Source organism: Bos indicus x Bos taurus, chromosome 3 (genome assembly GCF_003369695.1).
Source record: "Bos indicus x Bos taurus breed Angus x Brahman F1 hybrid chromosome 3, Bos_hybrid_MaternalHap_v2.0, whole genome shotgun sequence".
In the NCBI taxonomy this organism is placed as follows: domain Eukaryota; kingdom Metazoa; phylum Chordata; class Mammalia; order Artiodactyla; family Bovidae; genus Bos; species Bos indicus x Bos taurus.
The window spans coordinates 43,526,169-43,551,626 of record NC_040078.1 but is presented as its reverse complement, the minus strand read 5'-3'; the positions used below and the strand labels follow the sequence as shown (position 1 = coordinate 43,551,626).

Sequence of the window (25,458 nt, the reverse complement as noted above, 5' to 3'; positions counted from 1 at the left end):
CCAAAGTACTGGAGTTTCAGCTTCAGCATCATTCCTTCCAAAGAAATCCCAGGGCTGATCTCCTTCAGAAGGGACTGGTTGGATCTCCTTGCAGTCCAAGGGACTCTCAAGAGTCTTCTCTAACACCACAGTTCAAAGGCATCAATTCCTCGGCGCTCTGCATTCTTTATACAACTCTCACATCCATACGTGACTACTGGAAAAACCATAGCTTTGACTAGATGGATCTTTGTTTTTATGTAATGTCTCTGCTTTTTAATATGCTATCTAGGTTGGTCATAACTTTTCTTTCAAGGAGCAAGTGTCTTTTAATTTCATGGCTGCAGTCACCATCTGCAGTGATTTTGAAGCCCAAAAAAGTAAGGTCTGTCACTGTTTCCACTGTTTCCCCATCTATTTGCCATGAAGTGATGGGACAACATGGCATGATCTTAGTTTTCTGGATGTTGAGTTTCAAGCCAACTTTTTCACTCTCCTCTTTCACTTTCATCAAGAGGCTCTTTAGTTCTTCTTTGCTTTCTGCCATAAGGGTGGTGTCATCTGCATATCTGAGGTTATTGATATTTCTCCCGGCAATCTTGATTGCAGCATGTGCTTCATCCAGTCCAGTGTTTCTCATGATGTACTCTGCATGTAAGTTAAATAAGCAGGGTGACAACATACAGCCTTGATGGACTCCTTTCCCTGTTTGAAACCACTGTGTTGTTCCATGTCCAGTTCTAAAGTTGCTTCCTGGCCTGCATACAGATTTCTCAAGAGGCAGGTCAGGTGGTCTGGTATACATCTCTTGAAGAATTTTCCATAGTTTGTTGTGATCCAAACAGTCAAAGGCTTTGGCATAGTCAGTAAAGTAGAAGTAGATGTTTTTCTGGAACTCTCTTGCTTTTTCAATGATCCGACGGATGTTGGCACATTGATCTCTGGTTCCTCTGCCTTTTCTAAATCCAGCTTGAACATCTGCAAGTTCATCCCAATAATGTGGTCATATGGTATATACATGTTTTGTTTTATAAGAAATTGCCAGACTGTTTTCTGAATTGAAGAAAGTAGGGAAAACCACTAGACCATTCAGGTATGGCCTAAATCAAATCCCTTACAATTATACAGTGGAAGTGACAAATAGATTCAAGGGATTAGATCTGATAGACAGAGTGCCTAAAGAACTATGGACATAGATTTGTAACATTGTACAGGAGACATGGATCAAGACCATCCCCCAAAAAAAAGAAATGCAAAAAGGCAAAATGGTTGTCTGAGGAGGCCTTACAAATAACTGTGAAAAGAAGAGAAGTGAAAAGCAAAGGAGAAAAGAAAAGATATACCCATTTGAATGCAGAGTTCCAAAGAATAGCAAGGAGAGATAAGAAAGCCTTCCTCAGGGATCAGTGCAAAGAAATAGAGGAAAACAATAGAATAGGAAAGACTAGAGATCTTCTCAAGAAAATTAGAGATACCAAGGGAATATTTCATGCAAAGATGTGCACAATAAAGGACAGAAATGGTATGGACCTAACAGAAGCAGAAGATATTAAGAAGAAGTGGCAAGAATACACAGAAGAACTGTACAAAAAAGATTTTCACGACCCATATAATCATGATGCTCACCTAGAGCCAGACATCCTGGAATGTGAAGTCAAGTGGGCTTTAGGAAACATCACTGCGAACAAAGCTAGTAGAGGTGATGAAATTCCAGTTGAGCTATTTCAAATCCTAAAGATGATGCTGTAAAAGTGCTACACTCAATATGCCAGCAACTTTAGAAAACTCAGCAGTGGCCACAGGACTGGGAAAGATCAGTTTTCATTCCAATCCCAAAGAAAGGCAATGCCAAAGAATGCTCAAACTACCGCACAATTGCACTCATCTCACATGCTAGTAAAGTAATACTCAAAATTATCCAAGTCAGGCTTCAACAGTATATGAACCGTGAACTTCCAGATGTTCAAGCTGGATTTAGATCAAGTTACCAGATCAAATCAATGAGAGATCGCATTGCCAACATCTGTTGGATCATCGAAAAGCAAGAGAGTTCCAGAAAAACATCTACTTTGTTGACTATGACGAAGTCTTTGACTGTGTGGACCACAACAAACTATGGAAAATTCTTCAAGAGATGGGATACCAGACCACCTGACCTGCCTCTTGAGAAATCTGTATGCAGGCCAGGAAGCAACTTTAGAACTGGACATGGAACAACACAGTGGTTTCAAACAGGGAAAGGAGTCCATCAAGGCTGTATGTTGTCACCCTGCTTATTTAACTTATATGCAGAGTACATCATGAGAAACACTGGACTGGGTGAAGCACATGCTGGAATCAAGATTGCCGGGAGAAATATTAATAACCTCAGATATGCAGATGACACCACCCTTATGGCAGAAAGTGAAGAGGAACTAAAAAGCTTCTTGATGAAAGTGAAAGAGGAGAGTGAAAAAGTTGGCTTGAAACTCAACATTCAGAAAACTAAGATCATGGCGTCTGGTTCCATCACTTCATGGCAAATAGATGGGGAAACAATGGAAATAGTGGCAGACTTTATTTTGCGGGGGGCTCCAAAATCACTGCAAATGGTGACTGCAGCCATGAAATTAAAAGACACGTGCTCCTTGGAAGGAAAGTTATGACCAACCTAGACAGCATATTAAAAAGCAGAGACATTACATAAAAACAAAGATCCATGTAGTCTAGGCTATGGTTTTTCCAGTAGTCATGTATGGATGTGAGAGTTGGACTAAAGAAAGCTGAGCACCGAAGAATTGATGCTTTTAAACTGTAGTGTTGGAGAAGACTCTTGAGAGTCCTTGGACTGCAAGGAAATCCAGCCAGCCCATCTTAAAGGAAATCAGTCCTGAATATTCATTGGAAGGACTGATGCTGAAGCTGAAACTCCTATACTTCGGCCACCTGATGGGAAGAACTGACTCATTGGGAAAGACCCTGATGCTGGGAAAGATTGAAGGCAGGAGGAGAAGGGGACAACAGAGGATGAGATGGTTGGATGGCATCACTGACTCAATGGACGTGAGCTTTAGTAAACTCCTGGATTTGGTGATGGACAGGGAGGCCTGGCATGCTGTAGTCCATGGGGTCACAAAGAGTCAGACATGACTGAGTGACTGAACTGAACTGAGACTGTTTTCTAAAGTGGTTGTAACATTTTGCACTCCCACCAGCAAACTGGACAGATCATTTCTCCACATCCTTGCCAGAATTTGGTAGGGGTTTTTTTGTTTATTTTTAGCTATTCTGGTAGACATGTTCAGTTCAGTTCAGTAGCTCAGTTGTGTCCGACTCTTTGCGACCCCATGAATCGCAGCACGCCAGGCCTCCCTGTCCATCACCAACTCCTGGAGTTCACTCAGACTCACATCCATCAAGTCGGTGATGCCATCCAGCCATCTCATCCTCTGTCGTCCCCTTCTCCTCCTGCCCCCAATCCCTCCCAGCATCAGAGTCTTTTCCAATGAGTCAACTCTTCGCATGAGGTGGCCAAAGTACTGGAGTTTCAGCTTTAGCATCATTCATTCCAAAGAAATCGACCGCTATATATTGTGTTTTGGATTTGCATTTTCCTATTAATAGTATTGAACATCTGTTCATGTGCTTATTTTTCATCCCTACCCCTTTTTTGATGGTAAAACTGTTTTATCCCTTTTCTAATTGGATTGCTTGGATTTTTTTACTATTGAGTGTATGTGGTAAAATACATGTTTACCATTTTTATCATAAAATACATCATTTTAGCCTTCTTTAAGTGTATAGTGCAGTGACTCTAAATATATTCACACTGTTTTCTTTTTTTTTTTTTTAAATGTGGAACTTTTATTTATTTTTTTTTTTAATTTTATTTTATTTTTAAACTTAACGTAATTGTATTAGTTTTGCCAAACATCAAAATGAATCCATCACAGGTATACATGTGCTCCCCCTCCTGAACCCTCCTCCCTCCTCCCTCCCCATACCATCCCTCCAGGTCGTCCCAGTGCACCAGCCCCAAGCATCCAGTATCGTGCATTGAACCTGGACTGGCATCTCGTTTCATATGTGATATTTTACATGTTTCAATGCCATTCTCCCAAATCTTCCCACCCTCTCCCTCTCCCACAGAGTCCATAAGACTGTTCCATACATCAGCGTCACTTTTGCTGTCTCGTACACAGGGTTATTGTTATCATCTTTCTAAATTCCATATATATGCGTTAGTATACTGTATTGGTGTTTTTCCTTCTGGCTTACTTCACTCTGTATAATAGGCTCCAGTTTCATCCACCTCATTAGAACTGATTCAAATGTATTCTTTTTAATGGCTGAGTAATACTCCATTGTGTATATGTACCACAGCTTTCTTATCCATTCATCTGCTGATGGGCATCTAGGTTGCTTCCATGTCCTGGCTATTATAAACAGTGCTGCGATGAACATTGGGGTACACATGTCTCTTTCCCTTCTGGTTTCCTCAGTGTGTATGCCCAGCAGTGGGGTTGCTGGATCATAAGGCAGTTCTATTTCCAGTTTTTTAAGGAATCTCCACACTGTTCTCCATAGTGGCTGTACTAGTTTGCATTCCCACCAACAGTGTAAGAGGGTTCCCTTTCCTCCACACCCTCTCCAACATTTATTATTTGTAGACTTTTGGATCGCAGCCATTCTGACTGGTGTGAAATGGTACCTCATAGTGGTCTTGATTTGCATTTCTCTGATAATGAGTGATGTTGAGCATCTTTTCATGTGTTTGTTAGCCATCTGTATGTCTTCTTTGGAGAAATGTCTATTTAGTTCTTTGGCCCATTTTTTGATTGGGTCATTTATTTTTCTGGAGTTGAGCTGTAGGAGTTGCTTGTATATTTTTGAGATTAGTTGTTTGTCAGTTGCTTCATTTGCTATTATTTTCTCCCGTTCTGAAGGCTGTCTTTTCACCTTGCTGATAGTTTCCTTTGATGTGCAGAAGCTTTTAAGGTTAATTAGGTCCCATTTGTTTATTTTTGCTTTTATTTCCGATATTCTGGGAGGTGGGTCATAGAGGATCCTGCTGTTATGTATGTCAGAGAGTGTTTTGCCTATGTTCTCCTCTAGGAGTTTTATAGTTTCTGGTCTTACGTTTAGATCTTTAATCCATTTTGAGTTTATTTTTGTGTATGGTGTTAGAAAGTGGTCTAGTTTCATTCTTTTACAAGTGGTTGACCAGTTTTCCCAGCACCACTTGTTAAAGAGATTGTCTTTAATCCATTGTATATTCTTGCCTCCTTTGTCAAAGATAAGGTGTCCATATGTGCGTGGTTTTATCTCTGGGCTTTCTATTTTGTTCCATTGATCTATATATCTGTCTTTGTGCCAGTACCATACTGTCTTGATAACTGTGGCTTTGTAGTAGAGCCTGAAGTCAGGTAGGTTGATTCCTCCAGTTCCATTCTTTTTTCTCAAGATCGCTTTGGCTATTCGAGGTTTTTTGTATTTCCATACAAATTGTGAAATTATTTGTTCTAGCTCTGTGAAGAATACTGTTGGTAGCTTGATAGGGATTGCATTGAATCTATAGATTGCTTTGGGTAGTATACTCATTTTCACTATATTGATTCTTCCAATCCATGAGCATGGTATATTTCTCCATCTATTAGTGTCCTCTTTGATTTCTTTCACCAGTCTTTTATAGTTTTCTATATATAGGTCTTTAGTTTCTTTAGGTAGATATATTCCTAAGTATTTTATTCTTTCCGTTGCAATGGTGAATGGAATCGTTTCCTTAATTTCTCTTTCTGTTTTCTCATTATTAGTGTATAGGAATGCAAGGGATTTCTGTGTGTTGATTTTATATCCTGCAACTTTACTATAGTCATTGATTAGTTCTAGTAATTTTCTGGTAGAGTCTTTAGGGTTTTCTATGTAGAGGATCATGTCATCTGCAAATAGTGAGAGTTTTACTTCTTCTTTTCCAATTTGGATTCCTTTTATTTCTTTTTCTGCTCTGATTGCTGTATTCACACTGTTTTCAACCATTACTGCTATCCATCTCCAGAACTTTTTGTCATCCCAAACTGAAACTCCCACCCAGTTAACAGTAATTCCTCATTCTTTCCTCCCCTCAGTTCCTGGAAATTGCTAATCTGTTTTCTGTCTCTGTGAATTTGATTATTCTTGGTACCTCAAATAAATGGAATTACATGATTTTTGTCCTTTTATGTCTGGCTTATTTCAGTTAACATTGGTATATCAGAGCTATATCTACTGTACTTTTATGCCCTTTGTTTAAACACTACCACATTCTTTTCCAGAATTACTGCACCAGTCTCTATTCCCATTACCAACCAAAGTGTCTTCTTATGTAGCCCCAAGCCCAACATCATTTGGCGTTATCTAATGCTGAATATGGTTATAAAACCATATGTAGTTGTTTTTACTTGTAATTCTCCTGTTATTAAATTTGAATATTTTCTCATATGTTTATTGTGTCTTTGGAAAGTTTCCTTTTCTATAAACTGTTTGTTCCTATTCTATACCTTTATTCATCTTTCTTTTAGCATTCTGATATTTTTCATGTTGTTTACCAGGAGTTTTTTGTTTACTCTAAGTACTTGTCCATCATTAATTTTAGAATTATACAGACCTTTTCCCAACTTATCTGTCATATCCTTCACCATATTTTATTTCAGAAATCCTACCCAACCTTCATATCACAAATATAATCTCTCACATTGACTTTTATTAACTGTGTGTGGTTTTGCGTTCTACAGATATTTTTTAAAGAAACTATTTATTCCACTTTAATCCATTCTATTTTTGTTCCTGTGATTCTTGTTTTTATGACCTATAGCTGTATTAATTTTTCACGTCTGTACTCATTTCCTTGTTAAAATCTATACTGACCCCTAACAAATTAAGTAACTTAGTGTATGCACCTCTCCCCCAATCCCTGTTTGATATTATCTAGGTGAAATTTCAGTTTGAATTGTTGTGACTATTCTTCTTTTTCTTTTCCTTGGTTATTGCTATTTTTAGGCAACAATAAACTTTGATGTATAATTTGATCATGTTTTCATCCCCTGTCTGTTACTATATCCTCTAACATTTATTTCTTTCCTTATTAGAATTAGTCAAATGAGCTTATTTATTTATGTTAGTATATGAAAACCTCAGAACAATTCCTACTACTACAGCGTCTTGCTGTAGTTATTTTTATTGTTGCTATGTTAGTATTTTTATTGTTGCTATATGAGTATTTTTAAAGTTGTAATTTGCATGTCAGACACAATTTACCAACCGAACAACAACAGCAGTTTACATGTCAAACCCACCAAGGCCTTGAATGACTGGCAGTATTTTTATTGTGCCCTCATATTTAAATGACAGATTAGACATAAATGCTTTTTTCCTTCAGTGCTTTAGAAAATATTATTCTATTGATGTCTTACTTCCAGTATAGCTATTGAAAGTTTTATGGACCTATACTTCATTCTATTAGAAGTGATTGCTCTTTCTTTTTTGAAGTTTTAGAACCATCTGTTTGTCTTAATTTGGGATTTTACTCTAACTTTTCTTATCTGCTTCCTGTGGTCCTCTATGAGCCCTTTTGATCTGAGATTTACTATTTCTTTTCACTTTCTGAGGCTACTTTTGTCTGGGTATCTTCTTGTTTATTTCTATCCCCACAGCTTTTCTTCTGTTGTCTGCCTTTAACCACTCCTGCTGCCTCTGGAGAATTTTTCCATCTTGTCTTCCATCTCACTAATTTCACTCTTAGCTCTATCCATCTACTATTTAGTCCCTTTATTATCACTTTACTGTTTTCCTTATTTCAACTATTAAAAAGTCCAGGCCTAACATCTCCACTTAGTCATTTTTAATGTCTTTTGTTCCTACTTCATGTTAATAGTCTCTTGCTTATGTTTGAGGATATTTGTTTTGCTTATTGCGTGCTATTGATACAGTAATTCTGTTTCATGTGAAATATGTTACTCAACTCCTCTCTCATCTAGTCTTTAGACTCCTCTGCTATTGAAGGTTTGTCTTTTCCCAATAAGCTCATATTCCCTTGATTATCAGTTCTCTGTAGCAGTCTTCTTAAGTTGTAAAACAACAGCTTTAAGAGCCAAGGTAAAATAGAAGTCCAAAGAGGCAGGTCATGTCTCACCTGTTTTCGTTAGTTTCTCCCAAACATTATGTGAGTTCCTCACATCAGTACCTCACACGTACTTCTCTGTAGTTTCTCCAGGGTTGATTATGGGAAGGGCACCAGTAGCCTGGAATACTTTGGCAGCTCATCAGGAAGTGCAAAGATAGATTTTCTATTCACTTTATGCATTTGAAACAGCCTGTTCACTCATAGTCATTTTGACTTGTGTACCTTTTTGTGTGCATTCTTATGACTTTGTGGCCAAATCTCAGAGATTTAGTCACTAAACATTGACTGTCCAGTTCTTTAGTATCAAGTAAATTAAAAAGCTCTTTGCCTTTGTGTATCACTTGACAAACATTTTCCAAAAACTAGTACCTCTATTCCTAGTTCATGATAGAGGAAATAGGAACAGGAGGTAAAAGGAGCCTGCCCAAGGAGGTGCATCAACCATCCATTAATAAACATAAAGGAAGCATTCAATCTCACCAGTACTCAAACAAATTTATATTAAAGTAGATCATTGTATATATATATACACCACATCTTCTTTATCCATTCATCTGTTGGTGGGCATTTAGGTTGTTTTCATGTCTTAGCTATTGTAAATAGTGCTGCTATGAATATTAGGGTATCTTCTTGAATTGAATATATGTATCTTCTTGAATTACAGTTTTCATCTTTTCTGGATATATGTCCAGGAGTGAAATTACTGGATCATATGGTAGTTCTATTTTTAGTTTTTTAAGGAATTTTCATACTGAAATGAGCCAGTGAACAGTTTTGAACATAAATGACATGACCTATCTTGTGTATTAAAAATATAGTGGCTGCACCAATTTACTTTCCCACCAATATTGTACATGGGTACCCTTTTATCCACATCCTCTCCAACATTTGTTATTTGTAGACTTTTTGATGATAGCCGTTCTGACTGGTATAACATGATACTTCATTGTAGTTTTGAGTTGCACATCTTCAACTTTTAAGGTATTACCAAATTGATCTCCAGAGTGGTTTTCCTAATTTATTATATTCCTTTTAAATTTTATAAATGATTTATTTTTTTTAGGTTTTAATATTACTGCAGGGGTTGATGAAGAAACAGGATTTGTTTATGGAGGAAATCGCTTCAATTGCGGTACCTGGATGGATAAAATGGGAGAAAGTGACAGAGCTAGAAACAAAGGAATCCCAGCCACTCCAAGGTAGTGTTTGTTTATAGTGTTTATATAATGATATCATTTGTAAAGTGATACACTTGTGGAATCTTTTATTCTATTAACCATGAAGTGTTCTTCTTAAATCAGTCAACATTTTCCTTCCTTCCTCCCACTTCCCCTTCCCCGTACTCCTTTCTCTCCCCCAATATACACATACACAATCCTCTTGATATGTAATCAGGTAAAGCTATCTGTTCTCTTCTGGATGTTCTCATGGATTGATTCCCTACAAGCACCTCAAAGCAAAGTTTTATGATTCATTATCCCCATGGTTAAGACATTTCTTTATAACCTGAAGTATTTTCACTGTTATAAATATTTCATTATTATTATCTCTTGTAAATACAGAAAACAACCAGTTGTCCTGTCTTTTATGAAATCCTTTCACTTTCTAAATATTTTCCCCTTAATTTTTTAATCTTTTATCTCATCATTTCTTTTTATTATTTTAAGCTCTTACTACAGTATCAAGTCTAAGAAACTATTTTCGTATCCAAATTTTATCTTCAATCAGAAATGTCAAAAAAAATTGTTGAATAGAAGTTGTCATTATTTATTTTGCATGTTCTTTTTAAAAACCTATTTATTTTGATGAATTATTAGATCTTGAACTTCCCTTTCATTTTCCTTAAAAATGAGCTTTGAAATTATGATGCTTACCTTCTCTGGCTTTCTTTAGTCCTATATCCTATATTTTCTATCTTTTCTCTGGAATTCTGTCTCAATATTCTTTGATTCCTACTTCTGCCTTTTTCCAGAAGCTATCTCCTTTTACTCCATAATCTGTATTCTACTTCATAGAATTTTTTAAAAATAAGATGCTAAGCAATCCAAAAGTAATAAAAGGAGAAATTTCTTATATATGCCACACACTTTCTATAAAGTAAGGATTTTTATAGTCATTTTTATATTAGTTATATAATTCTTGAAAATTATTTTTTGAATGCCCTTTAAATAGTGCTTAAATTATTCATTGTCACAGAATAAAATTTATTTTTAATTTTAGAGATGGATCTGCTGTGGAAATTGTGGGCCTGAGTAAATCTGCTGTTCGTTGGTTGCTGGAATTATCCCAAAAAAATATTTTTCCTTATCATTATGTTACAGTGAAAAGACACGGTAAGCTATTTCTTTTGTTTCCAAAGAAAGTCCAATGACTGTCTCTATGCTTAATCTACATAATCATCATGTGACTCAATGAACTAGTATTAGAAAACCCTTAAGATTAAAAGGAAAGACAAACCATTAATTTACTAGTATGAAAATTGTAACAAACCTGATTACTAACTATATTTTTATAGCAACTTTGAACTGACATATGAATAGCATCATACTTATTTTTTTTCCTTGATATGACTATGATCGGGTCAAGTTTTGGTGAACAATTATGAAATCTTTACATCTTTTTTTTTCTGAAACAGTGCTGTGCATTAGAAATATAATGTAATTATGTAATTTAATGTAATGTAATTTAATGTAATATATGTAATTTAAAATTTTCTAGTACCTACATTTTAAAAAGTTAAAAGAAACAGGTGAAATTAATTAATGATTATATTTTCATTAACTTAGTATATATCAAATATTATTTCAATATGTAATCACTATGAAATTATTCATGACTGTTTTACATTCTTTTGAGGGGTACTGTGTCTTAGAAATACAGTATATATTTTACATTTCTAGCACCTCTCAATTCAGACTAGCCTCCTTTCAAGTGCTAAATAAAGATAATTTTATCAATAGCAAGAGTGACCCAAACAAATGATCTGGGATCATTTGTTGGAGTCTAATCCTTTTTCAATAATACAGTGAAAGATAATTTTTAATTTCTGGCTAGTGTCTTTCAAAAGACCCTGACACTTTCCAAAAAAGTGTATAATTTATTGACTAAATATTACTCTTCAGCTTTAACTAAATGTTTGAGTTTCTCTGAATGCTTAAAACTGCCAGGTCTTTTATAATGTTTCAGGAAAGTTGGTGAGAGTCTCATATGATGAATGGAACAGAAAAATACAAGAGAACTTTGAAAAGTTATTTTATGTGTCAGAAGACCCTTCAGATGTCAGTGAAAAGCATCCTAACCTGGTGCACAAGCGGGGCATATACAAAGACAGCTATGGAGCATCAAGCCCTTGGTGTGACTACCAGCTCAGGCCTAATTTTACCATAGCAATGGTTGTGGTGAGTGATTTGCTTTGTTATTTTCAAATTTCAAAAATGTTATGATAGGGTTTATTTAGTTCTTTATTCTCATTTGTTCTCAAATTCATTGAATTTGTTTAAAAATGAGTTATTTACTAGCTAGTTTTATATGGTCTTTTCTCACATCCATGTACTAACCAGGCCCAACCCTACTTAGCTTCCGAGATCAGAGGAGATCAGGTGCATTCAGAGTGGTATGGTCATAGACCATATGGTCTTTTCTAATGAATAAAGCATAACACCCTTAACTATAACATTTGATGTAAAAAAACAGAAAATAATGGATGATGACTAACAAAGTTCTTCTCAATGTTTTTACATCATAACATATAGAAAATGATGATTTTAAAAAAAGGAAAATGATGATATTTGTACAACACACTGGGTGAAATGGATTAGGTTGCTGCCAGATCCACCCGCTTCAGTGAGCCCCAGACCCCACCCGGCTGTGGGGAAAGCTGAGGGCGTCTGTTTCTCAGCACACCTGTGCCATGCCTCGGCTCACTAGTTGGAAACATCTGGACTAATGAACTAATATGAGTAGCTTCAATTCACATTCTGCCTTTTGCTGTTGTTGTATTGCTCTAATTAGTTCTGTCTACTCAAGAATGCTTGACTCTCCTTTTTTATCTATACTTTAGTCTAAAAATAAAGTACAGTAAAACAGAGAAGGTATGTGTTCAACATCTGTGTCCGGATGTTCCCACCTTGTCAAAAAGAGTATTAAATATTGTATTATTAATTACAGTAGAATAAAAAATACAAAAGTACATAAAGGTAGCTTTGGTTCAGTGTGCATTGATTTTATTTAACATTTAAATTTAATGTGGATTTTTAGTCACTTAGTCATCTTTCTCTCCTCCTCTATATCACAAGCAAATGTGCTCATGCTATTCCAGTGCATATCCTTCTGTGTTTCATTATGACACTAAAAGCAAAAAATGAGTTCCAGGTGAACTTAAAGGAAGATAATGTAAATCTTGTGTTCTGCCTTCATTGGTGCTGTGGCAACTTCCTTTTGGAACTAGTAAACTTTCTTAAAGTGACACAAGAAAACAATCACCCCAAACAGCTTTCCTAACCTCTAAGGCCAAGGTCAGTGCTTCTGAGTCAGCCTGATAGAATTAGGTCTGATTAGACATCTACACTCGATCTTCTGGACCTGCACTGTATTTTTAAAGTTTTCATTATTTTCCAGGTTTATAGTTTTTTTTTTTTCTAATGTGTGTAGACACTAATTCCGTGATCTCAAAAAGTTTGTATATTTGTTAACACTCATTAGGCCCCTGAGCTCTTTACTACCCAAAAAGCATGGAAGGCCTTGGAGATGGCAGAAAAAAAATTGCTTGGTCCTCTTGGCATGAAAACTTTGGATCCAGAGTAAGTTATAAGTATTAAGAATGTAGTTCATATTATATTTAATGTATAATTATATTTAATTATATTAATATTGGCATGAAAACTGTGAATTAAGAGTAAGTCGAAATATGGGTGTTAAGAATGGTGTTGCTATTTTATTTCATCAAGTCATAATTTTTGCTTATCAATTAAATTTCTAAAGTTGCATTCAAACTGAATTTTTCAAAATGCCTTCTGTATCTTCATTAAGGGGCTCCCCTACTGGCTCAGTGGTAAACAACCCACCTGCCAGTGCAGGAGATGTGAGCCCCGATCCCTGGGTCAGGAAGATCCCCTGAGAAGGACACCAACCCACTCCAGTATTCTTGGTTGGAGAATCCCATGGACAGAGGAGCCTAGGGGGCTACAGTCCATGGGGTCACAAAGAGTCAGACACAACTTAGCAACTAAACAGCAACAACATCTTCAATAATCATCAGTGTTCAAAGTGGGCTTGTCCTAAATTCAATAATCAATAAAAGAATTTTAACTTTATAAAACTAAGGTATCATATGAATATTTTCTAATGCCTATTTTTTCTAATCATAAAAGTCATATATGATTATTATGAACATTGGAAGCATAGATGTATTGTTTCCTCAGAGACAATATTTTAGAAGTTGTTACTCCTAGTAGTTCCTCCTATAATTCTAAATAGTATGTGTTTGTAGCTATTTCTTGATTCCTTTAAATATTAGATGTTATTTGCTTACTTCTTGTGATGACAGATCACATCACTTCTTTTGATGACAGATTTAACTGTGTCGTTACCTCGCCCTGAACCCTTTCCATTTTCTCTAAATAATTACATCACTGTTTTTATTTAAGCCAATAAATAATTTTGTTTCTATGATTAAATGTTTATCTCATTTTTCATTTCTTTTCTTTTCCAATTTTTATTTTTTCTTGAGTTTATAATGATGTTTATATTTTCCTTCTACTGTTTTGCTTTAAAATTTGATGCCCATCATCATTTGCTTTCTGTTTCATATGTGAGAGATCCCCATTTTGTTGTAGCCTTACCTTTGTAGATTTTTCCTAACGTATTGTTTACTCATTTTACTCTTGAGATGCAAAATTTTATATGTGTGAACTTATCTGCATTCTAAAGTATTCACAATGTTTTCAGAGATGGTAAGAACCACTGGTCAGAACTAAAACCCACAGAAAAAACATACTTATGTGATAAGGTCTATCTATCTCACTAAAAGAAAAAATGGAATAATTTAATTAAAGAGAGTATAGATAACTATCTTGTATTAAATATTGCAGTGTTTGTACTTTGTTTAGTTTGTAAATATGTGTAAATTGTATTCAGTTGCTATTTATAATCTGGTAATCTACCAATTTTACTTAATTTTAAAATAACTTAATGGAGAAGTTTAAAAAACAGCCTTTCCAATATATAATAATTGGTAAAACTTTATCATTAATGTTCGCTAATTCAAATTATTATGTGTATATTTTAATTGTTATAAGTATAGGGGCTTCCCTTGTGGCTCAGACAGTAAGAAATCCGCTTGCAATGCAGGAAACCCAGATTCGATCCCTGGGTCGAGAAGATAATGCTGAAGAAGGGAATGGTTACCCATTCCAGTATTCTTGCCTGGAGAATTCCATAGACAGAGGAGCCTGGCGGGCTACAGTCCATGGGGTCGCAAAGAGTCGACTACAACTAAGCAACTAAGCACAAGTGAAATAATTAACTTTAACCAATATTTAATGTCTCTTTGGAAGCAAGATATCTGAATATTTTATATTTTTTGTATTAGGTATTAAGCATTTGTTAATCATCCCCTAACACATTCTGAACTCAGTATATACTAATTTAGGGTTAGGTGGATGATGAGCTTTAGTCTATAGGTTGGAAGATAAAATAATTTTATTATTTCTTACCTTTTCCATTAGGAGATTTTTCTAATGCTTTTTATATAATGTCTGATCTTTTTTTAACCTAAATTTCAATCATTTTGCAGTGATATGGTTTACTGTGGAACTTATGACAATGCCTTAGACAATGACAACTATAATCTTGCTAAAGGTTTCAATTACCACCAAGGACCTGTAAGAATTTCTTTTTATTTCTTTGAGTTTTCAATTTGTTATTTTTCAAAGAATTTTAGATATTCACAGCTCCTTTCTCTTCACTTTTAAATTTTTCAGGAGTGGTTGTGGCCTGTTGGGTATTTTCTTCGTGCAAAATTGTACTTTTCCAGATTGATGGGTCCAGAGACTACTGCAAAAACTATATTTTTGGTTAAAAATGTCCTTTCTCGACATTATGTTCATCTTGAGAGGTAAGTCATCAGAGCATGTAATTTCTGAAACTAGTGTTTAGTGTTTAAACTTAAATTGAAGAAAGTAAGGAAAACCATTCAGGTATGACCTAAATCAAATCCCTTACGATTATATAGTGGAAGTGACAAATAGATTCAAGGGATTAGCTCTGATAGAGTGCCTAAAGAACTATGGACAGAGGCTCATGACATTGTACAGGAGACAGGGATCAAAACCATCCCAAGAAAAAGAAATGCAAAAAAGCAAAATGGCTGCTTGAGGAGGCCTTACAAATAGCTGTGAAAAAAAGAGAAGCGAAAAGGAAAGATATACCCATTTGAATGCAGAGTTCCAAAGAATAGCAAGGAGAGATAAGAAAGCCTTCCTCAGTGATCAGTACAAAGAAATAGAGGAGATCTCCTCAAGAAAATTAGAGATACCAAAGGAACATTTCATGCAAAGATGTGCACAATAAAGGACAGAAATGGTATGGACCTAACAGAAGCAGAAGATATTAAGAAGAGGTGGCAAGAATACACAGAAGAACTGTACAAAAAAGATCTTCATGACCCAGATAATCATGATGGCGTGATCACTCACCTAGAGCCAGACATCCTGGAATACGAAGTCAAGTGGCCTTAGGAAGCATCACTAAGAACAAAGCTAGTGAAGGTGATGGAATTCCAGTTGAGCTACTTCAAATCCTAACAGATGATGCTGTGAAAGTTCTGCACTCAGTATGCCAGCAAATTTGGAAAACTCAGCAGTGGCATCAGGACTGGGAAAGGTCAGTTTTCATTCCAATCCTAAAGAAAGGCAATGCCAAAGAATGCTCAAACTACCACACAATTGCACTCTTCTCACATGCTAGTAAATAATGATCAAAATTCTCCAAGCCAGTCTTCAACAGTACGTGAACCGTGAAATTCCAGATGTTCAAGCTGGATTTAGAAAAGGCAGAGGAACCAGAGATCAAATTGCCAACATCCGTTGGATCATTGAAAAAGCAAGAGAGTTCCAGAAAAACATCTACTTCTGCTTTAATGACTGTGCCAAAGCCTTTGACTGTGTGGATCACAATAAACTGTGGAAAATTCTGAAAGAGATGGGAATACCAGACCACCTGACTTGCCTCTTGAAAATCTGTATGCAGGTCAGGAAGCAATAGTTAGAACTGGACATGGAGCAACAGACTGGTTCCAAATCGTGAAAGGAGTCCATCAAGGCTGTATATAATCACCCTGCTTATTTAACTTATATGCAGAGTACATCATGAGAAATGAAGCACACACTGAAATCAAGATTGCCGGGAGGAATATCAATAACCTCAGATATGCAGATGACACCGTGCTTATGGCAGAAAGTGAAGAAGACCTAAAGAACCTCTTGATGAAAGTGAAAGAGGAGAGTGAAAAAGTTGGCTTAAAGCTCAACATTCAGAAAATGAAGATCATGGCATCTGGTCCCAACACTTCATGGCAAATAGATGGGGAAACAGTGGAAACAGTGTCAGACTTTATTTTGGGGGGCTCCAAAATCGCTGCAGATGGTGACTGCAGCCATGAAATTAAAACACATGTGCTCCTTGGAAGGAAAGTTATGACCAACCTAGATAGCATATTAAAAAACAGAGACATTACTTTGCCAACAAAGATCCATCTAGTCAAAACTATGGTTTTTCCAGTAGTCATGTATGGATGTGAGTGTTGGACTATAAAGAAAGCTGAGCGCTGAAGAATTGATGCTTTTGAACTGTGGTGTTAGAGAAGACTTGAGAGTCCTTTGCACTGCATATAGATCTAACCAGTCCACCCTAAAGGAAACCAGTCTTTTTTATTCACTGGAAGGACTGATGCTGAAGCTGAAACTCCAATACTTTGTCCACCTGATGCGAAGAACTGACTCATTTGAAAAGTCCCTGATGCTGGGAAAGATTGAAGGCGGGAGAAGGAGACACAAATGAGATGGTTGGGTGGCTTCATGGACTCAATGGACATGCCTTTGAGTAAACTCCAAGAGTTGGTAATGGACAGGGAGGTCTGGCGAGCTGCAGTCCATGGGGTCACAAAGAGTCGGACACGAATGAGTAACTGAACTTAACTGAATGCTTAGTCAATTCATTAGCTATTAAGTAAATGGCATTTCGATAACATTTCTGTATATTCTATATATCACAATGAAATTTGAAAGCTTTACTCTTTAACACAAGTTCTATGTAATTTTCACCTTATTTTAATTATTTTAGATTGTTATTTAAACACTTGATATTGCATGATTAGTATGAGGGGGAAAAGCCTTTGGTTTTTAAAATTTAATAGTTTTTGATATGGTTAGCACAGGATATATACAAAAACTAAAGGTTAGGCTTGGCCTTTTGAGTTCACCTATTTAAACATATATTGATAAATGTTTTCATAAATGGTTTTATAATATTATAATTAAAATATCAGTGTTGGTGTTTTGAGTGTTTCAAAGCCATTTGTCATGTCCTTTGTCTGAACTATTAGCAGATAAATAGTATCGGAGTTATGTGCCTTTTTGGATGATATAACTCGGTCTTAATTTTACAAATTCTAGATTAAACCTAGATATATGTACATCTTACATGATGTACATATATCATATTTATAATATGCATGAGCAACATAGATTTTATCTCCTCTACTACAGGAACACATGAGGCTTCCATCTGTCACCATGAATGTTGTCAAAATTGTTTTTTCAAAGTTATTTTCATTAGCTTAAATACAGTCACAGAAATGGAGAAGGCAATGGCACCCCACTCCAGTACTCTTGCCTGGAAAATCCCATGGACGGAGGAGCTTGGTAGGCTGCCGTCCATGGGGTCATTAAGAGTCAGACACAACTGAGCGACTTCACTTTCACACACTAGAGAAAGAAATGGCAACCCACTCCAGTGTTCTTGCCTGGAGAATCCCAGGGACGGCGGAGCCTGGTGGACACAACTGAAGCGACTTAGCAGCAGCAGCAGCAGTCACAGAAACTTTAGTCCTGTCACACTCCTACCTCATCTAGAGATTAAGTCTGAAGTCTTTGTAATGTAAACATTCTTATGTTCTGACCTTTATTGCACCACAATATTTCCCAATATTTGCATTACTTTTCTTTCTTCCCTTTTTTCCATGAGGAGTAAGAATATGTTGTACTGAAGAGATGATCTACTTTTGCCTATAATCCCATCCCTCCTCCCTGTTCCACATCCTTGTCAAATGATTATCCTTACTTGGTATTCCACTTGATCCTTCCTTCCTAAACTATGAAGATACCTGTCAGCCTACCCTAAAATAAAGTTCCTTCATACTGTTCCTACTTCAAGCTTTGTTTTATCATTCCATTTTCTTTTCAGGATCCACATTTTCTATATGATTAGTTTTTTTTGTTTGTTTGCTTGCTTGCTGACACCAACTCAGTTATCACCACATGCAAGCTGGCTTTTGTTTTGCTCTCACCACTCTGGTGAATCCACTCAAGAAGATCCTTTCTGGTTCCCAGATCCTATGACTTCCTCTCAGTTCTCTTCTTTGACTGGCTATCTCGTTGCTTTTCTCTTTTCATGAAAAACCTATGCTAGCCATAGCATTAAATTTCCCTTGTTAACCTAATAACAGTAGCAATTAAAATAATAGCAAATAATATTTATTGAGTACTTAGTATCTTCAGACATTGTTCTAAATGCATTCATATAACATTACTCATTTCATCCAAAAAGCTATATAAGATAGCTACTATAATTGTTTTCCGAGCATCACATCTCCCCTTAGTAGCTGCGTGGCTATGGGCAAGTTATTTAATTTCTCTAAGCCTCTGTTTCCTCATCTATTTAAGGTATGTGCTGGTGTTGTTTTGAGGATTGATTTATTAGTATGTATAACATGGACAAGATACTAACTCAGATATGAGCTACTATCTCCATTTTATAATGTAAGCTTAGCAAGTTAAGTAATTTATACACAGTCAAATGGCAAGTAATTTGGTAGAGCTCTTATTAAACTCCAGGCAATGTGGTTTCACGGACTGCGCCCTTAACCAATACACAATTGGCTCTATTTGCTGTTTTTCTGGCTTTGCTTTATGGAACCTAAAAACACATTCATTGTCCAAAAAAATCTATCCTTGATCTTCTTTCTTTTCTGTCTACTTGTCTTCTGTTATATTTCACCTAGTCTCACATCTTCACTCTTCAGGTAATTTTGAACTTTCATAAACTCCTCTTCTACTTTTCAGCTACTTAATAAACATCTTAGCTTGAATGTCCTTCTGCCATCACTCATTTTCTCTCAGTTTTTTTTCCTATGCTTCCCATCTTTGTTACAGTATTACCATTATTCATGGTCTGCAAGCTCAGACACCCCAGGTTCTTTTTAACTTTACTTCATTACCTCTCCAGAACATCCAGATAGTGGTCAAGACTTGATTCTAGCTCTCCTCCTTTTATTAACCCACCGTCTTCCTTTCTTTGGCCAGTGCCTAGTCTGTAACTCATAATCTTTTCTCTGGACTAGGCAATTAGCTTCCATATTTCCACTCTTCTCTCTCCATTTTGTCTTATCACCCCAAGCAAGCTCAATCTTGTTGACATGTAACTCTCACAATTTTAATCTTATGTTTAAAAATCTTTAGCAATTCCCCACCGGTTACAGAATGAAATCCAAATTCCTTAGTTTCCACAATTTTTTCTCCAGCTACCTTTCCATTTTTATTTCTTGCTGTTTCCTATAGCTACTTTTATGTCCATTAGCTTTAACTATGAGCTTTGGATTAAAATTCTGTCCTTGCTGCTAATTTTCATGTGTGACTTTCAGCAAGTTACTTAACGTCTCTGAAATAAATTTCTTCATCTATAAAATGGGAATAATAATATCTCATTACTTGTCAAGATTAAATGAAAAGATAGAACAAAAATATTTGTCACAAATCAAGAAATGGTTTCACCTAAAGTATATTATTACTTTTTAAATTTTCTATAGAATCTGTAATAATGTCAGTATTCTCATTTTTGATGTTGATAAGTTGTATTTTCCTTTTTTTCCTGATCTGCCTGACTAGAAGCTTATCAATTTTATTGGTCTTCTTAAAGAACCAGCTTTTGAGTTCATCAAATTTTTTTCATATTATTCAATTTTTATTTCATTGATTTCTATGCTAATTTTTATTATTCTCTTCTACTTATTTTAGGTTTATTTGTCTTTTTCTGTTTTTTTCAAGGTGTAAGTTGAGGTCATTGATTTAAAGACTTTTCTTCTTTTCTAGTATAGGTACTTAGTGCTAAATTTCCTTCTATGTACCAAATTAACAATACCCCAAAGTTCTGATGTGTTATGTTTTTTTAATTCAGTTGAAAATACTTTCTGTTTTTCCCTTTAGCTTCTTCTTTGACTCATAGGTTATTTATAAAGGTGTTATTTAGTTTTCAAATATTTAGGAATTTTCCAGAGATGTTTCTATAACTGATTTCAAAGTTAATTCTGTTGTGGTCAAAAAATGTATTTTATATGACTAATCTTTCTAAACTTATTGATACTTATTTTATAACTCAAAATATGTTCTAACTAGGTCACTAAACTGCAAGTAGAAAAGTGTACCTTCTGTTATCATTGGATCGTGGTGTGGTTTAGGCGCTTAAGTTATGTCCAACTCTTGCAACCCCATGGACTGTAGCCCCGCCAGGCTCCTCTGTCCATGGGATTCTCCAGGCAAGAATACTGGAGTGGACTTCCATTTCCTTCTCCAGGGGATCTTCCCAACCCATGGACAGAACCCGGGTCTCCTGTGTTGCAGGCAGTCTTTACCAACTGAGCTACAAGGGAAGCCACGACACTGGATGGGGTGTTCTTAAAATGTCAACTAGGTTGATGAGTGTTAGTCACTCAGTTGTGTCTGACTCTGTGATCCCATGGACTGTGGCCTCCGGGGCTCCTCTGTCCATGGAATTTTCCAGGCAGGAATACTGGAGTGGGTTGCCATTTCCTTCTCCAAGGGATCTTCCTGACCCAATGATTGAACCCCAGTCTCCTGCATTACAGGCCAGTGTTGTACAAAATACTTACAGATTTTCTGTCTACTTGTTCTGTGAGTTACCTAGAAAGGTAACATTTTATTTTACAGTTATGGATTTGCCTATTTCTCCTTGAAGTTCTATGTGTTTCTGTTCTAGAAGAATAGCAATGATACCTACACGTAGGGTTGCCGTTAGTATTAACTGAGATAATGTACATGAAGCACTAGTATTAGAACATAGTAAATGTACAATAAATATCAACTGTACTATTATTCAGGAAAATGAGAAATTTGTATAGAAATTTGGATTGTTTTTAATTGGCATTTTTTTCTAATCATTTTCCTAATCATTTCCTAATCATTTTTTCCTTCATCATTTCATGTTCATTTTATAATTTTGTCAAGATCAAACATAATACATTCATTAATTACAATTTGAGTCTCATAAACTTACTCTAAAAGAAATAAAATTAAGCCTGAGAGGATGTTTATCTCTATACTTATATTACTTATAATGGTAGTGTCCTGTTTTCGATACTTAAAGGGACTCCTTTGTAATTGAAAGTCTTAAATCCTTGAATGTCAAAGAATAATTTCAGTCTAAATTCTTTATACATAATCTTTAGTATAGCCTGTTTTATTTTGTAGTAAATGGGTACATATGATTGTTTTCTAAAAGAGAAGGCAAAATCACCAGCTATATTGCCTATTTTATTAACCCAACAAGATATATGTTTGATTATATCTCATAAAATGGCTCTTCTTTCTTTAAGATCCCCTTGGAAAGGACTTCCAGAGCTGACCAACGAGAATGGCCAATACTGCCCTTTCAGCTGTGAAACACAAGCCTGGTCAATTGCTGCTGTTCTTGAAATACTCTATGACTTATAGTTAGTTGACTCATGCATATATCTTAAGTATGCAACCAGTTGTATTGTTGAATGCAGTTATAATGTAATGTAAATGCTTTATATGCACATGCTAAAGTCATTTTTTAAATCTCATTCATATAATATTGATGCCCTAATAGGTAAGACTATAAAGCATTGGTTTTGCTAATGTAGTTTTTGATTTGACTAAGAAAAAAAATTATCACTACCAATGGAATGTTTGTCTTTTGAATTCAAGAAGTATTCCTCAGATGTCTAGAAATAAATAATTTGAAAGCCAGAGTTTGAAAAAGAAAAATCATGTAATATTCCTTTCATGCATAAGTGAAATAAAATATGAGAATGTAATAATGAAAGACATGGAAAAGTATCTTTAAATGGTGGTATATATTTTCTTCAGTAACAGTATATACTGAATAAGCTGTGGTTAATTAATCTTCTCAACCTTTTATTAATAGTATATCTGCTGCTGCTAAGTCGCTTCAGTCATGTCTGACTCTGTGCGACCCCATGGACGGCAGCCCACCAGGCTCCCCCGTCCCCGGGATTCTCCAGGCAAGAACACTGGAGTGGGTTGCCAATTCCTTCTCCAATGCATGAAAGTGAAAAGTGAAAGTGAAAGTGAAGTCGCTCAGTCGTGTCCAACTCTTCGCGACCCCATGGATTGCAGCCTACCAGGCTCCTCCATCCATGGGATTTTCCAGGCGAGAGTACTGGAGTGGGTTGCCATTGCCTTCTCCAATAGTGTATCTAGCACCTTCCAAATTGCATTCAGAAGATATTAAATGAATATGGAATCATGGAAATGTCCACCTACAATATATGTTTGTAAGTGAAGCACAGATGTTTATAATGTGCTTTTATTTTTTTCACTGATAGTGTAATATGTTTTTAATACAACGAATTTCAACAGTATATTTAACATATATTTAATTGTGCTAATGATGCATAGGCTATATGAAAAAATCACAAAGTATTAGAAATTTATTTTCTAAGAAAATTTTTATAAAATTAGTCTTGAGTTCCACTTTCCTACTTTGAGATGGTTTACATTTTCATAGTGCAAACCTTCAGACATATTTATGAGAATTTTAAAGAAAAAGGTACTATATTAATTTTCTAAAAATAACTCTTTTTAGTTTGTGTATAAAAGTGTATTATATTGGTTTCCTGTTAACTGAAAACTGTTGACAAGTTTAGCATGGAGAACAAGCTTAAAATAGAGATATGAATTCAGCAGTTATCTTGACTCCAGTAAAGTCACTTGAATAGCTTTTCATGTGATTTGAAGATAGCTTAAATCTGGAAAAGTCATAAAAGGAAAAAGACTTTTAACATTTGTATGATTTGACATTTTTAATATTACTTATTTTCTAGATGATTTTTTTAAATTATCTCTTTGTCTCAAGAAGGCACAATTAGATCATTATACTTTCAGCTGAAGGAAAATAGTTGCAAAAATCCATTTCATTATTCAGTTGTAATATTTATAGTTAAAATAGTGGTACAATAACACTTTTCTCACCTAGAAGTCATATGCCCAACTCCCTTAACTATGAGGAAGGAGTGAAAATATTGAAAAACAAGTAAGCTAAAACTTCTGGGTAATAAAAATATAAAAATGTTTCAGATGCCAAATACCCATGTTCAACCCTACGTTAGTGTTAACTGGCTTGGTTTTCTGGTTTCCCAACCTAAAGCAGATTGACTTCTACATAACTTCTTCATTGATTTCCAAGTTTTCCTTCCTTCTTCATTGTTCAATGTCTGACCTCTAGTTAGAAAAATCACCTTCCTTGAGAGGGAGAACCATTAGTTATCAAAGATTCACATAGTTCTGTGGTAATTAAACTTCTATATTAAAAGTGGTAAGAAAAGTAACTAAAGACCAACATTAAATCTGTTTTTAAAAAAAAGCAAGAAGCAATGGCTGGCTGATGGTTAAATGTGATAAATAAGTAAATGAGTAAATTAATCCTAATAAATAATAACAAGCTTACAATTTTCAAAACATAGCCATATTGGGTTATCTATGGTAGGGCAAATATCCACCTCACCAGTACATTTTTACGATATCACATTACACTAGAAAATTAAGCAATTCATATATTTATTAGGAATGTTAATGAAAGAATGTTATTATAATCTGCATGGCCTATTTTAAAGCTTAAGAAGCATGTTACACATTATTTTATCAAAGATTGTTAAAATAATATTAATAGCTTTAGACTTTAGAGGAATAAATGTTTTTGACTAAAAACATTTCAATAGAATACTTCATTCCTGTGTGGTTTTGAATGAGGTACCATTATATCACATACTGAGAATGGTTCTGTGCCCTGATTCTTAATTAATTCCGATCAGTCTTACTCTTTTACTGGAGAAGTTTGCCAGTTTAACCAGTATGCTGTGATAATTTAATATGTTTCACAGATAACTGAGGAGACATGAGACCTGTCATCCTGTCCATGAACGTATGTAATGCATTTCTGATACGTCTTCACCTGCTCTGTCTATAGGCAAATGTCACTTTTATGTCTGTGCCAAGAAAATAAAAATCTTTTCTAAAGGACTGTATTTTGCATTTATTATTTAGCAGTTAACTAATTTGTTGGTGCTTACTACTACCACTTATTCAGGACTTGCTTATTTTGGGTGCTTTATCTTTTTGCAGTATGTATGGAAACAAAGACAGGAGGAAGAATTTTAGGCTGTTTGGTAATTTATTTAATTAGCTATGTTGAAATTAGGAGCAAAGTGAACTCTTGATGTATAAATTGACCTATGTTGAGCATGTTAGCAGCTATACATACTCCAGGTATTTCTTGGAATCTTTTTCACTACTGTGAATTTTTTACCTTTCATGAGTATGAGTGAATTGGTCAAACTTGCCAAACTTATTTATAGAAATCTTCAATGCACCAAAATAATAAACTCATGCTTAAGTTGCTCAATTCAGGGGTTGTTTTTCCATTTGTATAAGACTTGCACTATTAAATGGTACTGATACTTTGTCATTTGGGCAGTTTTTTCCAAATATATATTTCTTAGCATATCTGGTATTGGGTTTATCAGCTACAAATTGGCACTTAGCAAGAGCATTGCCAATGACAAGGCATCTGCCATCTGCCTCTACAGAGACTGAACCCCACGCTGCTATAGCTGTTGACCTTCAACACCCCCTGAGGGAGTTCAGGGTGGAGTGAGGCACTCTGTGCTCCAGGGAATCTGGTGGGACAGGTCTTTAGATAGTTGGATGCTTTTAGGAACAGATTTTATGATCTCAATCCTTGCATATCTAGAGAAGCACTAAATCCCTTCATGGTGACATCAGACCCTC

General features: G+C 35.4%; 1 protein-coding gene across 4 annotated transcripts in view; it reads left to right on the top strand.

Annotated features, from left to right (window-relative positions):
• AGL (amylo-alpha-1, 6-glucosidase, 4-alpha-glucanotransferase) overlaps positions 1 to 24,693 on the top strand; it is a 104,125-nt gene extending 79,432 nt beyond the window's left edge. For 3 of the 4 annotated variants that reach the window (XM_027536419.1, XM_027536418.1, XM_027536421.1), the window contains exons 28-34: positions 9,180 to 9,315; positions 10,337 to 10,449; positions 11,303 to 11,514; positions 12,818 to 12,915; positions 14,910 to 14,997; positions 15,097 to 15,230; positions 22,002 to 24,693. In XM_027536419.1, coding sequence (XP_027392220.1) covers positions 9,180 to 9,315; positions 10,337 to 10,449; positions 11,303 to 11,514; positions 12,818 to 12,915; positions 14,910 to 14,997; positions 15,097 to 15,230; positions 22,002 to 22,119 — 899 coding nt within the window. In that variant the 3' untranslated portion in view covers positions 22,120 to 24,693. The remainder of the gene's footprint in view (positions 1 to 9,179; positions 9,316 to 10,336; positions 10,450 to 11,302; positions 11,515 to 12,817; positions 12,916 to 14,909; positions 14,998 to 15,096; positions 15,231 to 22,001) is intronic. The other variant, XM_027536420.1, reaches the window with a different exon arrangement.
• Positions 24,694 to 25,458: the final 765 nt, after the last annotated feature.